The 15,031-nt window shown below is 37.2% G+C and overlaps 1 protein-coding gene across 26 annotated transcripts in view; it reads right to left on the bottom strand.

Annotated features, from left to right (window-relative positions):
• Window positions 1-15,031, bottom strand: part of ABLIM1 (actin binding LIM protein 1) — a 295,489-nt gene that overhangs the window by 36,147 nt on the left and 244,311 nt on the right. For 13 of the 26 annotated variants that reach the window (XR_016280053.1, XM_089509974.1, XM_089509970.1 and 10 more), the window contains 4 exons: window positions 13,212-13,256; window positions 11,574-11,609; window positions 9,794-9,923; window positions 1,910-1,930 (listed from right to left, as the gene is read on the bottom strand). Coding sequence is in view for 25 of the 26 variants with exons in the window: in XM_089509974.1 (XP_089366100.1) it covers window positions 1,910-1,930; window positions 9,794-9,923; window positions 11,574-11,609; window positions 13,212-13,256 (232 nt within the window). In the remaining variant the exon portion in view is untranslated. The remainder of the gene's footprint in view (window positions 1-1,909; window positions 1,931-9,793; window positions 9,924-11,573; window positions 11,610-13,211; window positions 13,257-15,031) is intronic. The other 13 variants (XM_089509979.1, XM_089509966.1, XM_089509965.1 and 10 more) reach the window with 3 other exon arrangements.

Here is a 15,031-nt window from a genome sequence, read left to right on the forward strand (position 1 = left end):
TGCTTCTTCAAACAAGCATCACTTTCTTTCTTCTCAACAAGTATCTAACTTATTTATTTGAATGGTCCTACTTGTCTCTATTAAATTACCAAAAAGCATGCCTGGCTCAAGATATTTTGCTACCTAAGGTGGAATAGCCAATGGCTTTTCCACCCCTCCCAGCCAAGGTGTTTTATCCTCAAGGCTATCTGAATTTTTTGGTATTTGAAGAACAGACCCCAGCATTTATGCACAGAGGATCGGATGAGGGGCTGGAGTCCATTAAAGCCGTCTTTAGACTGCAGGACCTTTCAAAATTGCCATGTGAAAGGCTTCCAGAATTCCTTCTCAACACTAAGGAGAACTCTACAAAGTATACACACATCCATGGGGAAGAATTTTCCTTTGTTTGGGCACCCAAGTTACATATATCAAATCTGTCCAACCTTTTCAAGCACAAACAAAATGTCAAGGAAACTTTGGCACATTTTTACTTATTCTCAGTTATTTATTTATTTAATATACAGGGGGATTAAAAAAGAGTGGTGAAAATCCAAATAAGAAAAGTGTTACTTTTGCACCACTCTTTCTGAATCACCTGATATTTGCAATCCATTCTTCAAACCAATGAGCAACCACAGCAGCTAATAAAGCAAGAGGATTAGAAACAGCCAGCTGCCACAGCAAAAGCAATAATTATAAAACAACAGAAGAATAAAAATAGATATTAAAGTTAGATACAAACCCAAACTTAGTTAGATTATTCCTGTTATTAAAACTATATCTTTAAAAGGTAGGGCAGGTGAAAATTTAAAGCCCTATCTTGATTTCAGAAAGGCCATTGACAAGGTCTCCCATACTATTTTTGCAATCAAGCTAGTAAAAGGTGGGCTAGTTGATGTTACTGTTAGGTGTATTTGTAACTGGTTGATCAAGCTAACCCAAAGGGTACTCAACAATGACTCCTCTTCCGGCTGGAGAAGAATGTCTAGTGAGGGTGCCACAAGGTTCTGTCCTAGGCCCAATGCTACTCAACATCTTTATCGAAGACTTGGATGATGGAATAGAGGGCATGCTTATCAAATTTGCAGATGACACTAAATTAGGAGGGGTAGCTAATTATTTCCAATGGGCAGGATCAGAATTCAAAATGACTTTAAATGAACAGAGCTTTGCCAAAACTAACAAAATGAGCTTCAACAGGGAAAAATGTAAGGTACTACCCTTAGGGGGGGAAACCCAATATATTGAATGGATGACAGTTTTTAAAGGTTTTTTAAGCACAGACAAAACAGCTAGAAAACAAAGGAGGGTTACATCTAGACCCATTATATCATTCCATGAGTGAAGCAGGGTCTCACCAGGAAGTATCATGTGTAATAACCAGTGATATATACTCTCATTTATATACACCTTCATCTAGTTAGCTTTGACTTATGGTGATCCTATGAATGAGAGATCTCCAAGATAGCAACCTTTTAGTAAAAATGGAGTAGTAAGTTTCCACCTCTTGATCTTGCATTGTGGCACTTCAGGTTCACTGTGTACCTAAGACTGTGCATTTGTACTCAATATTTTCTATAAAAAGTTGAGTAATCTTTAAGCTAAAAAAATAAAGAATAAAAATACTGGGAATCCACTGACAACAAGCATGCTAAATAGAAAGAGCCCAAAAAATCTTAGGTTGGGGGATCACATTCAACAATGTTTACATATAGACTGAGCCACAAATGTGCATTAATATGAACAGTGGCCAAAATGAGGGGCTGGACCAAGCATCATATGTTGTTACACAAACCAAAAGAAGGAAACTGTTAGATTTGCAAAAAGGCAAGTACTGTATTAAAGAAAGGATTAAAATTGGTTAAAAAAACCTCTCACAAACACCCATCAGAAATGAGGGTCAATAGAGAGCTGAGAAGTAGCATACCTATGTAGAATGAAGCTGCATCTAGGAAAAGAAAAAGGGGGGGGGAATCATAAGGGGAGCAGAATGCAAAAACAAAAGGAAAAATACAGTTGAACACAGTCATAGGAATAACAGTGATATATTTTGGTGTGCAGTAAAAGAAAAAGGCTAACAATCATGTAGCGAGAATATATCACTCCTCCTAATATACTCGAAGGGGTGGCCTCCACTATTTGTAATGGCGCACGTGCCCATGGTGCGCGCATGGGGGTGCACTCCATTCAAGGCTATGGGGCTTGAATAAGTGCGACCCTCCGTTTTTGTGGGGGGAAGGGGGTCCGGAACGGATCCCCTGTGAAAACGGAGGGCAACTGTATGTGTACACACACACACACACAGGAAAGGAATAGAATGCTGCTACTGGGTCAACATTTTGGTTCTCAGTTCAGCAGCCAGGTTTAGAAATAAATTTATGTGAAATACATGACAGAAGTATGACACAGATATACCATAAAATTAAACTTATGTCATCATTGGCCTTGTTTCTCAAACTTATATCTACACCTGGTTCAGTGTCTCCCAAATTAAAAACAAAACACAAATATTGGCATTTTAAAAACAATTCGTAAATTTATATAATTGTTTTAGATATCCCTGATAAGAAACTTATAGTTTCAAAAAGTCAGAGCTTTTATGTGGATGTAACACTTCAAAAGACATTATAAAAATGTAATAGAAAAATTACATTTAAAAAGGCAATTTTTAAAAGTTTAATAATTAAACGTTATGCGCTGATGTTTCTGCTTGAAATTTGCAAAGGTAATGAAGACAATAACAATGCCAACACAAAAATCTTGTCTAGTCCCACAGGAACTGTAAGGGTCACATAGCTCAGTACTCTTGCCCTTTTTACACCTTGTGCAATCTACTGGCTCTGGAGCACGAAGTCCAGAGGGAAAGAGATACTCGAACTGCATTCCTGTATCTATTTATGTGTGCTTAAGATCCACTGAGAGTAAACTCAATGAGAGCTACTTTTAAACAGAAATGTATAGGAATATATATATATATATATATATATATATATATATTATAATGCATTCAAGGAACTCTCTCCCTATGATTGTGAGAAATGCTAACCTTATTCCTGGAAGCACTGGTAGTGCACAAAGTATGGACAAATGCTATTTTTTCTATAGTATGACTAGTGTCCCAAACCTTTAAAATTTCTGGGAAGGCTGAATGCTAAAAACTCCTGTAATCTAGTAAGATGTTCTCAATTTATATCTTTCTTCAGCCAGAAACTCAGAAAATGGCACTAGATGAGGAATTATTCTCTGAAGATTCCAGCCACAGATGCTGGCGAAACGTCAGGAAGAAACTCTTCTAGAACATGGCCACATAGCCCGAAAAAAAAAAAACACAAAAAAAACTATGGATGCTGGCCATGAAAGCCTTCGACTTCACAGGGGAATTATTCTCTTAGGCACAGCTGCCCCATCTACAACACAAGAACACAAACTCCCAGTTTCCAGCTTTTTTTTATGTTATAAAATTTCAGTGAAAGACACTGAAAAAGATAAACAACGCATCAACAACGTATTGCATGACAAAACTAAAAGTTAGCTTTGGCAAGAAGTGAGGGAGGGAGGGAAGAGAGGAGGAAAGGTTAGGAAAAATTCATTTCTGATATTTCTACCCAGGGGAAGGATTCAGATTAGAGGCATATGTGGACACGAGGCAACACAACCTATTTGCACAGATGAAACAGCAAACTGGAACAGCCTTATGAGTGCTAGGTTAAAGAAAATGTAGTAGTCAACAGCACAGAGGTACAGTTGGTGAAGAAGGAAATACAAAAGGAAATGAGAAAGTAATAATCTGGGGGCTGCAGAAGTAGCACAAAGGGAAGAAAGGAAGGACCTATTTCAGGGCCATTTGGGGGGTGGGGAACTAGAAATGGGATATAGATATAGCCACTACTGTACATAAAATACTGTAAATACTGCGACTACCTCTACTTGTGAAATTCCGCAGTCCTTACACCTAGTGGTGATTTCTAATCCATTTGCTGGCTTGCCATGAAGATTACAGGTACATGAAGTACGTTGATTACAGGTATGTTCCAATTATAGATATCAATGGTTTGTTTAAGAGCTTTTAAACCACAGCATGTGACACAGTTTATAGGGATTCTAATATGGTTTAGGCCAGTTCCAATTGTTATACATTTTCTTCCTAATCCCAAAGATTGTAAACACCTAATCCACCGAGATAAAATAAATCCAGTTTTTCATCAATCCATCCTACCTATCACATCAAATTGTTGTTTCAAGCGAATGCTTTCTCCCGCCTCCATTTCAGGGGAAAAAATTCTTGGATTCAAAAGCTAACAATGGAAACATCTCCAATAATATAAATAAATTAATACCCTATACCAGATGTAAACCTCCTGATACACTACAGATGCTTGGGATTACAATTTCCAATAGCCTCAACCAGCAAGGGCACTGCTAATTGAGGGTTATAGCCAAAAAAAAATGTCTAGAGAGTAGCAGGTTGCCAAACTTTGTCCTATGTATTTTCAAGAACTGTTTTCTTCAGTGTTGCCATTAGGAATCTAACTGGGATTCTAGCATGAATTCCCTCAGTATTCATTTGGAAGATAGATTTCTATGCTCTTAGTTCATAGTTTCACATCACAGTTAAACATGACAAACTGCTAGAAGGGAAAGTACCTCTTCTCCCAGGGCATACTGTATATACCTTATGAAGGCACATGAACTGACTGCAGAACCTGTGTAGATTCTACAAAACCCCATGCACAGAGGAGGGGAAATCCAACATGGGTAATGGCAACCAATAAGTGTGGATTCTAGATAGATAGGTAACATGCACACATATTCTTGCTTTGAAGTGTCTACCAACTGCTGTCACTCTGCTAGTGGATGGCTTTTGTCAATGAAACAAGGAGTGAGCAATTCTTACTTCCCAATGATGTTCTCCAAACTATGCTCCAGAGGGTTCATTGAGCAAATTTTGGAGTACACACGCCCTTCCTTCCACTAGCAGTACGAGATTAGTTGGATTTGACTGCATGTCCTTATTATACAAGGTTCCATAGCATTCCTGCCCCCTTTCCCAGATTTTGCAATTCAAAATGAAAAATCCAAGATTCAAACACCCAAACAGACATATACTTTAGAAAGTAATAACTACTAGCTGATCCTTAGTGAAGTTTTGCCATGTTGAACCTCAAAGAGCCAGAAGCTCTCAGGTATAATGAAAGATGATGGGAATGTCTTTGAAAGCATGAGGAGCACATGGAACTAGAGTTTATGGATCAGGTACATGCAAAAATGAGCTACGCTTATTTTTAAGGGACCCCATGGGTAAAGTATGAAGTGAACTTTGCTACTGTGAAATTAAAAAAAATTGGGAGGAAACGATTGTAAGTATGCATTCCACTAGACAGAGAAATTTGAGATCTATATAAACATACAACACTTGTGTATTGTTAAACATCGATAATGATTTCGTCTAATCTAGGATAATTATATACACAGAATTTCAAACATCTAAACGTTATTGGAATTTTATTATTTAAGCTAGACCAATGCACACCAGCTCCTAAGTAACTGATGCTGCCAGTCTTATTGGGGCTAAAAAGATTTAAATGGCATGGCTAAGAGGAGATATTTTTGAAGAGATCAATCTTAGCTTTTGTATGTAGTACATAAAGTAATGACAGTGCACTTTTATCATTAGATGATGACAATTCTACATGAAGGCACACTCATAAGGTGTGGAGGTCCATATTTTAACTTTGCATGCATAAGGTCCTAGTATGAATACCTGGGCTGAGAAAGACCTCTGTCAGAAACCCTGAGGAGCCTCTGCCAATCAGCTAAAAAATGGTATAAGGCAGTTTGCTAAATTAGGAGCTTGCATACACTATACAAGAAAGTGTTCCTTTATTAACACATGTGTCTCCTCCACAGTGACAAATACCAGCTCATATTGTCAAAGGGGGATATTTATATAACATCTTCATTTCATAAATCTCACTTGTGAAATTATCTCATTACTATGGCAATATGGTATTAGGTATCAAGAAAAAGAGATATGTTAGAAGCTGGTATACCTAAGAGATAACTCTGCAAGCTGGCTTAAGTATTGGTTTAGTGTTCAACTTTGAGGTATGAGGAAGAGGTGTTTTTTAGAGTGATGATGGAATGTGCTTGAAGAGAAAGACTAGTTTTCAGGTTGATGACAATCAAAAAGTTAAATTCCTAAGATGGCATCAATCTGTGTCCTTACTTTTCAGAGTGATACTTCTTAACACATAAGAAATATTTATCCTTTAACACTTCATTTAGGGAGGACCCTTAGAAAGGACATACATCCTCAGAAGGAAGAAGATATGTCAGGTCTAATATGGTCATTATGACACAGGTCTAAGGCATGCTGGGAGCCACATAGCTGATAGCCACCTGATGGAGATGCTCCTTATTAGCTTTCCTAGAATGCTAATAAATCTCCAGTTTGTTGGATGCTAGCTTGAACGGCCTGTCTCCTTACCTTTGACATGGGGGATGTAGTGGTGTCGGAAAGGGGAGTAAGGGCGGGAGTCATTGTGGGTGGAGATGGGACTGCTAGTGCGCAGGTGGACTAACCGCTGCACACCATTAGACAGCAGCTCTGCAGCAGCAAGGAATCGTGAGGCAGGACAAAGTGGAAACAAAGAAAGAGAACACAAAATAAGACAAAGCAGGGAGACTGGAGGCTGGGAGAGAACAGAGGGAGAGAAGCACTCAAAAGCTAGAAGCCTGAAACCCAGGAAGAAAAAAAGGTTAAAAGAAGTTCCAGGCTAGAGAAGCGTTAGGAAAACTCACAGAAAGAAATTAACAACTCAAATTTGCACTGGAAACTTCTTAGCTTCAGTTATTATTCTCTAACTATATAAAATAAATACGTTTTTATTCATGTGTCTCGTGCTTTGAATCCAGGTTAGTTTCAAAAACAGCAGTCACCTAAGCAAGACCCTGGCCAAATAATACCAATTTAGGATTAGAAAGTGATTTTCCCTCCTGTCTTAAGACATTCTAGAAGGAAAGTTAAAGCACTTTTGTAAGACTATCAGGAAGACCTTGCCACTTCCAATGCAATTTCTGATTAAGGTTCTTGAATACAATACAAATACTGGCAAAAAATGTTCTAATCAAAGTAACCTTTCGTGTGGTTTAACAGTGCAGGGAAATTCCACAAATTTCTTCAGGTTACTTGGGAAAACATTCTCAAAACGTAGAGCTGTGAGTGTACAGCAAACCTGCATATATATATATATATATATATATATATATATGCAGCTGTGTAAAGAACAAGTAGCTACACACACATATAGAAAAACATTTCCCAGTAATTTCAGAATATAGTCTTTGTTGTTTTCCCAGTTGTTTGCTGACACCAGTTTATGGCAAGTGTATATTTAATCACACAGTGCTGCAAAACAATTCAGTACATAAGCAAACCAAATAGTATCATGTTTTAAACCTAGACAATCTAATCCTGAGAAAAGTCACTTCCTATATCTTCCTGCATATTACTGTTTGTTATTGCATATTACTATTTTGTATTTTTTGTATTGTTAACTGTATATTATACACAAATAACTTCATGTTCCTGTTCATATTTGTATAGTAAACCCATATATTGACCTTATTTGTAAGTAATGCTGTGGCTCAGCATTATATGATAATGCCTTTGGCCCTGGGTGCTTCCTTTTCCTTCTGAACAGTTATGTTGAGAGCAGAATATTTCACTTCCTATTTTGACATTTGATGGTTTAGCATTAAATCCAAACTCTAAACTCTGGTTAATCTTAGTTGTGATTTATTGAAGCAAGGCAGCTTCACAGACAGTCATTTAAAGCTGGCTTGTTGCAGTAAACTATATTTAAAACTAAACACAATGTGTCTGGGTTTGAACTTAACACTCAGTTATTTAAAAATACTAGCCAAACCTCCAGATCTCTTCTTCACAGCCGTGACAGAAGAGAACACAAGGAAAGAGTACAATTCCAAGATACTCCTTTAGGTAAAACTAAATAATAGTTTAGCATTACGTCTGAATCAAGCCATTGCCCCTTGGGACCATGGGGAGGAAAAGTATTTGTCTAAAGGAGATGAGGGGGAAAAGTCACTGTGGTCTGACAAAGGTTCTCATCAAAAGCCTATGTATGTTTTGATCTACATTTGTTCAAATCCCAATATGTTATCAATCATAATAAGTAGAAACATAGAAAAATGGAATCATTTAATAGATTCTGTTATGTCAGACAACAAATATCATAAATCTCCACTATCATCACCATTATCAAAATTATCCCATGCAATGTGTTAAAACTCCCTCACAAATCAACCATCATCATCATCTGAAAACAGTCAAACATTAAGCAAATATTTTCAAAGCATGGTTTGTTTTTGAATAATGCAATACTTGGCAAATAGCCATGGTTATGACATTTTGCCCAGATGACCCTACTCCATCCTCCAAGTTGGAGGCTTCTAAATAGGGATTTCTACTCATCTTACATTTTCAGTAGTGTTATTCTGGTAAGGAGTTCAACATCAATCAATGGTGTGGGATTTTTTGGTTCTATGTGTAGCATTTTGTCTATAAACATATTTTAAGATTCACACAGGACTAAAATTTCCCTGGCAGGTCAAAAATACTCTCTGTTTGCTGACACTACCATTGACTTCAGCAAGGCTCAGTCTTACTGCTCTCTCTCTCGCTCACTTGTTTATTTTTCTCTCATTCATTAAAAATGACTTTTAAAAAAGAATTTGTTAAAGGAAATTCAGGAAATCTGCCATTCCTGCATGACAGCATCTTGTTTGTGGTGATAAAGAGTATTTAGAGGGTGGAGGCAAAGGTAGAAAATTTTGCCTATATTTGCAGTATCCTTGCAATGTGGAAGTCTTATTTCAACTTTGCTTCATGCACAAAATTATTAAAATATTCTATAAAATTATATTTGGGCTGTTTGTAAATATGGTGTAAATGAAACAAATAAATGTTTAGACTTGAGCCCCATCTCCAAGATATCTTATTATGTTTATGCAAATATTCCAAAATCTGGAAATTTTTTACCAGGTACAGGTGTAAATTATATTATGTTATGTTACGCTCTGTTATGCTCTGAAATAACAAACATTTAAGCTAAGGATGAATACTGAGTTCCTGAATCATTGGACTGATTGGTCTGCCTTCTGTAATATCACCAATAAACACCAAGAACAGTCCCATAGCTTCTCAATTTTCCTTTAAAATAGTATTACTTCAAAGAACTACCCAAGGAGCGGTAAATCTGATAGCTTTGTGCCTGTCTGATACACTGGTATTTACATTGGTCATTTCAGTTGCAAAAGTGTAAGGAAGCTCACTCCATGGCCTTTTATAATATATAGTTTTTAGCATCAAAGCAAAGAGGTTACACGATCTACATCATTTGACTATCAGAAATATTCACAATCTCAGAAACTGAGCCTCATTAAACAGATGCCTATAGCCTGATATTCAAATTTACATTCCACTTGTTTCAGCTTAAATTTTTGCTGGGTGTTATATTCCCTTAAGATTCCAGTATTCCTTTGATTAACAAAACCCACTGCAAGAAAGTTGTGAGGTTTTTTTAAATATTTGCACCAATTCCAAGCTCTCTTAGTTTTTTAAAAAAGAGATACACGTAAATCAAAAGGGAGTTGGGTGGAAGAATTCAAGAATTTTATAAGATGAAAGAAGTTGTCTACTTCTAGAGAGCAAGATCCCTTTTCTATACAATTTTATGACATGAAGAAATATAGGTTCTAGGTTGCAACATATTGTTCTGTCAGGGCTTACCAGGCCTGTGAAAATGCTGTGGTGAACGTGACATGGTGGGAGTGTAACTGTGACGACTGTACACCGGAGAACCAATGGAACCCTGACTTGTAGACCGCTGTATCATCCGATCCCGAATATCTTGATAACCCTGAAGAACAAATAGATTTTACATACATATTACAATATTTGGCCTTTTAATAGTCGTATTTATGCACATCCAAGAAAGATTCAGAGCCAGAGATACAATCTGAAAAATTTTCCTGAATTTCACTGCTATGAAGAGGCAGAACTAGATTAGGCATTACAAGGGAGTACAGTATTTACATCACAATTCCAAAATAATTCAGAAGGAGGCTGAGTAGGTGAAAGGTGTGTAATCTGATTTTTCTCCTGATACCTCACTGACAAAGGTAAGATACAGAAATAGTGTAACTAAAAACTTAATTTGTGATGGATAGCATAAAACTATTTTTTCTTAATCTACAATGACAATGGCTTTCATACTTTTTCTTCCAGATATCTAAGGTGGTACATTTAGGACAATCACGTTATTGTGAATTATTGGAATAAAAACTCATGGTTTTTCCACCACCACCTTTTTAAATGGAACTTCTCCTAAATTATATTCATAAGAGTTAAATTGTCCATCAAAGTTTGTTACCAAAATGTTGAAGCTCTAAACTGGTTTAAAATTCCAGGGCCTAAATCCAAATGCATACTTCCAGCTAGAGTAAACCCACTGACTTTACTGTTGAATGAATGGTAAGTCAATAGTTTGATTTGATTCAATGGGTCTAGTTGAAAAAAAGCAATTGGATTTAGGCCTACTAGGCTGGTGTGCAGAATTTAACTAGACCTGTGGTTCGCAGAAAAAGAAGTAGGTCTCCCCGTACAAGCTCCATCTTAACATTTGCAGAGAGTATTAAATATGACTTGGTAAAGAAGAAAAGGTATCTGCCAACTTTCATCCATTATCAGCACTGTCATATACGGTGCAGACTTTCTTCTCTGGTTTGCTGACATGCCAACTGTGCCACAGTTATTCAGTTAATTTCATTACTTACCTGTATCATTACCTTCACCTCTGTTCACTGTTCACTGTCCTAATGTTGCTGTTACTGCCCACTAAATGTTTCTTTAAAAACATGTATGCCCTGTCATTATGGAACAAAATGTATTAAGTGCAATCAGCTAAAAATTATAATTAAAGCATCTTTGAGACTAACTAAAGAAAGAAATTGGCAGCATGAACTTTTGTAGACTTAAGTCTACTTCCTCAGATGCATTTGGAAGTGGACTTAAGTCTACGAAAGTTCATGCTGCCAACTTCTTTCTTTAGATAGTCTCAAAGGTGCTACAAGATCTCTCTACATACTGATTCTACAGACTAACATGGCTATATCTTTGAATTAGAATTAAGGTTTTGGTATTCACTTTGTTGGCTAATCATATCCAACATAAGCACAGAACTGTGCTTTCAGGACACTACTTCAGGAGTAGTAAAGCAATAATATTCTTTTGTTAATATTATGGGAGTAAAACAGGTGTGTACTGGTGTGAGCATTGGGATTATGATTCTGGAGACCAGGGTTCAAATCCCTGCTGAGCTGTGGAAACCACTAGGTGACCTTGGGCAAATCACACTCTTTCAGCCTCAGTGGAAGGCAAAAGCAAAGCCCCTCTGAACAAATCTTGCCAAGAAAAACCAATGATAGTGTTGCCTTAGAATTGCTGTATCTCAGAAATTGTTGAAGGCACATCATAACAAAACACTGGGCAAAAGTTCCATCAAACTTACTTCTGCTGATGGGGTTGGAGAGAGTGTCCTTGGAGACTGCAAGACATGAGAAAAAGAAGATTACTCCAATTTTCATCTTGGCATGTTACAAGTGTCTGACAAGCAATATTTTCAGAACTTTTAATAAAAGGTAAACATGAAGAAGATGATTAGAGTCACCCAGATCTATGGACTTCCATCAGAAGGCACTTGGTTTGGCCTCCATATCCAGGAAAATGCTTCCTCATCCACACATAATTTAATCAATTATTTTGCAAGAGCAGATTCATAACAGATGACTCCATTACTAATTGTAAACACTAGCTTCAAACATGGCAATGACAAATATTAATAAGCTGGCAATTACTATAGTTCCACTGAAAGCATTCAAAAGTATAAATCAATGTTTCAATATGTTGTTGGCTCATGTGTTTGAGTTATACCCAAAATGCTTCCACATGAACCTGCCAAATTTTCAATGAGTTTTGCCAGACAAGGAACATTTAATGGCTGCCTCAGTAAAACCTAGGCAAATTTAACTGTATACAGGTAATTAAAGATCTAAATTATATGTAAAGAAAATAAAAATCGAAAAACAATAAATCATCTTTTTTGATATCTCTTCATGATATTTTATAAAAATTTGTAAGGTGCACCTCCACATCCTGGTTCAATTTATAAACTGCTATTCCAGGAAAAATTGCTAAGATGAATATATTTATTATGTTGGTATCCCATCCTTTTCCAAGTAACTCATTTCAGCCTCGTAAATTGCCATCCTTTGATGTACATTAAATGAAAAAATTATTCCCAATGCCACTCCATAATCTTCATACCTGGGCAAAGGTTTCATACCATACCTAAAACTAACATTACAAAATATAACACATGGTTTTTGAGTATGTCCTGGACAGCTTTTTGAGGGGGTACTTTGTTTCACCACAAATTCAATACCAGCTCAATGCAAGAGCTGGATCCAAAAGAACAACGATAGGAAGGAAAGTACCTGCTAGTATTGTTCTATTGTTTTACTTCCCAAAATCCTGTAAGAGATATGTTCCACAGTAATTCTCATTCAGGTTGAGCAAGAAGCTGCACAAATAGATTTTGGATTTAGTTTTATTTTTAATGTGCACTGTTCTGGCACAATGTTCTGCATCACTTAAGACCAAACAAGCTGAATGCAGTCTGCTAACAATGCATGGCAGCCTGCCCCTGGCTCATCATACATATTGGTTCTGAAGCCTATCTGGGACTGCAAAAATCAGTGTGACTATAACACATCTGAAAGGCCACAAATCATAGCTAATAATCTTGGTGAGTAATATGCAGGTTTAACCTAGTTTGAGAAACAAAGCTGTTAATTCATGAAAAGAAGCTTTCACTTTATGGAAAGGCACCTTTGGATGCAACACCATGTTTTCTGTTCCATTGTTCAATTCAGTCTCTGAGGTTACATAGTGGCATGGTCTAAAAATGCTTCGTCCTGACCATCTGTTCTAATATTATCCAATATTCTCTTATTCAAGTTTGCACACAGATAAAAGACACGTGAATTATACAGGTTAAGCTTCCTAGAAATTGATTGTTTCATGCTAATTTTATTGTTAAACCAAGAACGACTTCAGTGGATTTTGCTCTAATTTTTTTTCAACTTACACTTTCATCGGGCACAGGAGAACTGCCATATCTTGAACTCTGAGTCTGTCAAGGAAAGTTTGGGTTCATCACTGTTGGTAAATTCTAAGAACATTTTCACAGAAAATAATGCAGCACAAAGCCTACAAACTACTCATTTCAGGAGTACAGGGGAATGAAAAAGATACTCTGGTGGAATCTAGCAAGAGCGAAATGTCATGTATTTCACAAATACTCAGTACTTGGTCTTCATGGTATATCTGAGCAGGTAATATTTAAAGGTTACCTTCTATAAATTTGTCTAATAATGTTTAAAACTACCCAAGCTTGTGGCTTCTATTTGCATATTAATAATGCAATGTGCAGGTGCTGTGGTTGTTCATCCATTGAGAAAGGTCAGTAAGAACAGATCAATTGAAGGGATGATAATATATGACCCTTATAACAGTAATCAAACATAATGGGGCCTGTGTCATTCTATGGGTTGTCTGATAAGCTTGCTCCTAAACTAGAATATTATCCTGAAGATCTGATATGTCTATCAAATGTCTCGAATGCTCATTATGTTTTCAATCATGTAGTATTAAGTCAAAACAGAACTTCAGCCAGTTTAGCAAATGTGTTAGATGTTGGCATAGATGTTCACAGAGTAATTAAAGCAATCACATAGCAGATCACCTTCTAACATCTGAATCAGATGTGGCTGTACAAGTCCATGATCAGTGCATGGAATCGATAACAAGGTGGATGAGAACAACAAATTGAGTTTGTATCCCATTGAAATGCAGAACACAAGGCAGGTTGTTCTCTTATTTATCAGACAGGTCTACTTGTTCTAAATGAGGCTGCACTTGCTCTTCCCAAATTCAGAGATTGCCCAGACTTCATAAAGTTGCTTTCTAAAAGTATTTTGTTACACAACTTAGTGCAAACCCTGAATGACAATTTGTTTTTATAGATTTTTGTGGGGGTTTTGGGCTATGTGGCCATGTTCTAAAAGATTTTCTTCCTGAAGTTTTGCCAGCATCTGTGGCTGGCATCTTCAGAGAATGCTTTGCCTGGAAAAAAAGTGGGTATATATATACTGTACTGTGTGAGCCTGGGAATGCAGGAGTGATTTGCATGTGTATTGTTCTGTGCTGCTGGTAGTCCTCAGGCTGGGAGGCTAATGCAAAAGAGGATTAGTGTCTGCTAATTCTTGATCATTATCTGCTGAGATAATGACTCTGAATGGTTTTCCATTTGCATTTGCTGAATCCTCATTTTACTATTCCTCAGGACTGGTAGCCAAATTTTGTTCACTTTAAGGGTTTCTTCTTTCCAGTTGAAATTATCCAGATGTTTATGGATTTCAATGGCTTCCCTGTGCATCCTGACATGGTAGTGGTTGGCATGGTCCACAATTTCAGTGTTTTCAAACAGTATTTTATTCCCAGGATGGTTTATGGCATGTTCTGCTACTGCTGATTTTTCTGGTTGGCCCATTCTCAGTGTCTCTCGTGTTCCTTGATTCTTGTTTGCACACTGTGTTTGGTGGTCCCTATGTAGACTTGTCCGCAGCTGCATGGTATGCGGTAAACTCCTGCGGCTGTGAGAGGGTCTCTCTGGTCCTTGGCTGAGCGAAGCATTTGCTGGATTTTCTTCGTTGGTTTGTAAACCATTTGCAGGTTGTGCTTCCTCACCACTTTGCCTATTCTGTCTGTGACTCCTTTGATGTATGGTAAAAATACCTTCCCTTTGGGTGGCTGCTTGTGTTCACTTCTCTGGGTTTTCCTGGACCTGGCAGCCCTTCTGATGTCTGAGCTGGAATAGCCATTAGTCTGTAGAGCCCGGTCCAAGTG

The sequence above is a fragment of the Sceloporus occidentalis genome, unplaced genomic scaffold, assembly GCF_023333645.1.
Source record: "Sceloporus occidentalis isolate IW3139 unplaced genomic scaffold, rSceOcc1.0.p SCAF_2, whole genome shotgun sequence".
Classification (NCBI taxonomy): domain Eukaryota; kingdom Metazoa; phylum Chordata; class Lepidosauria; order Squamata; family Phrynosomatidae; genus Sceloporus; species Sceloporus occidentalis.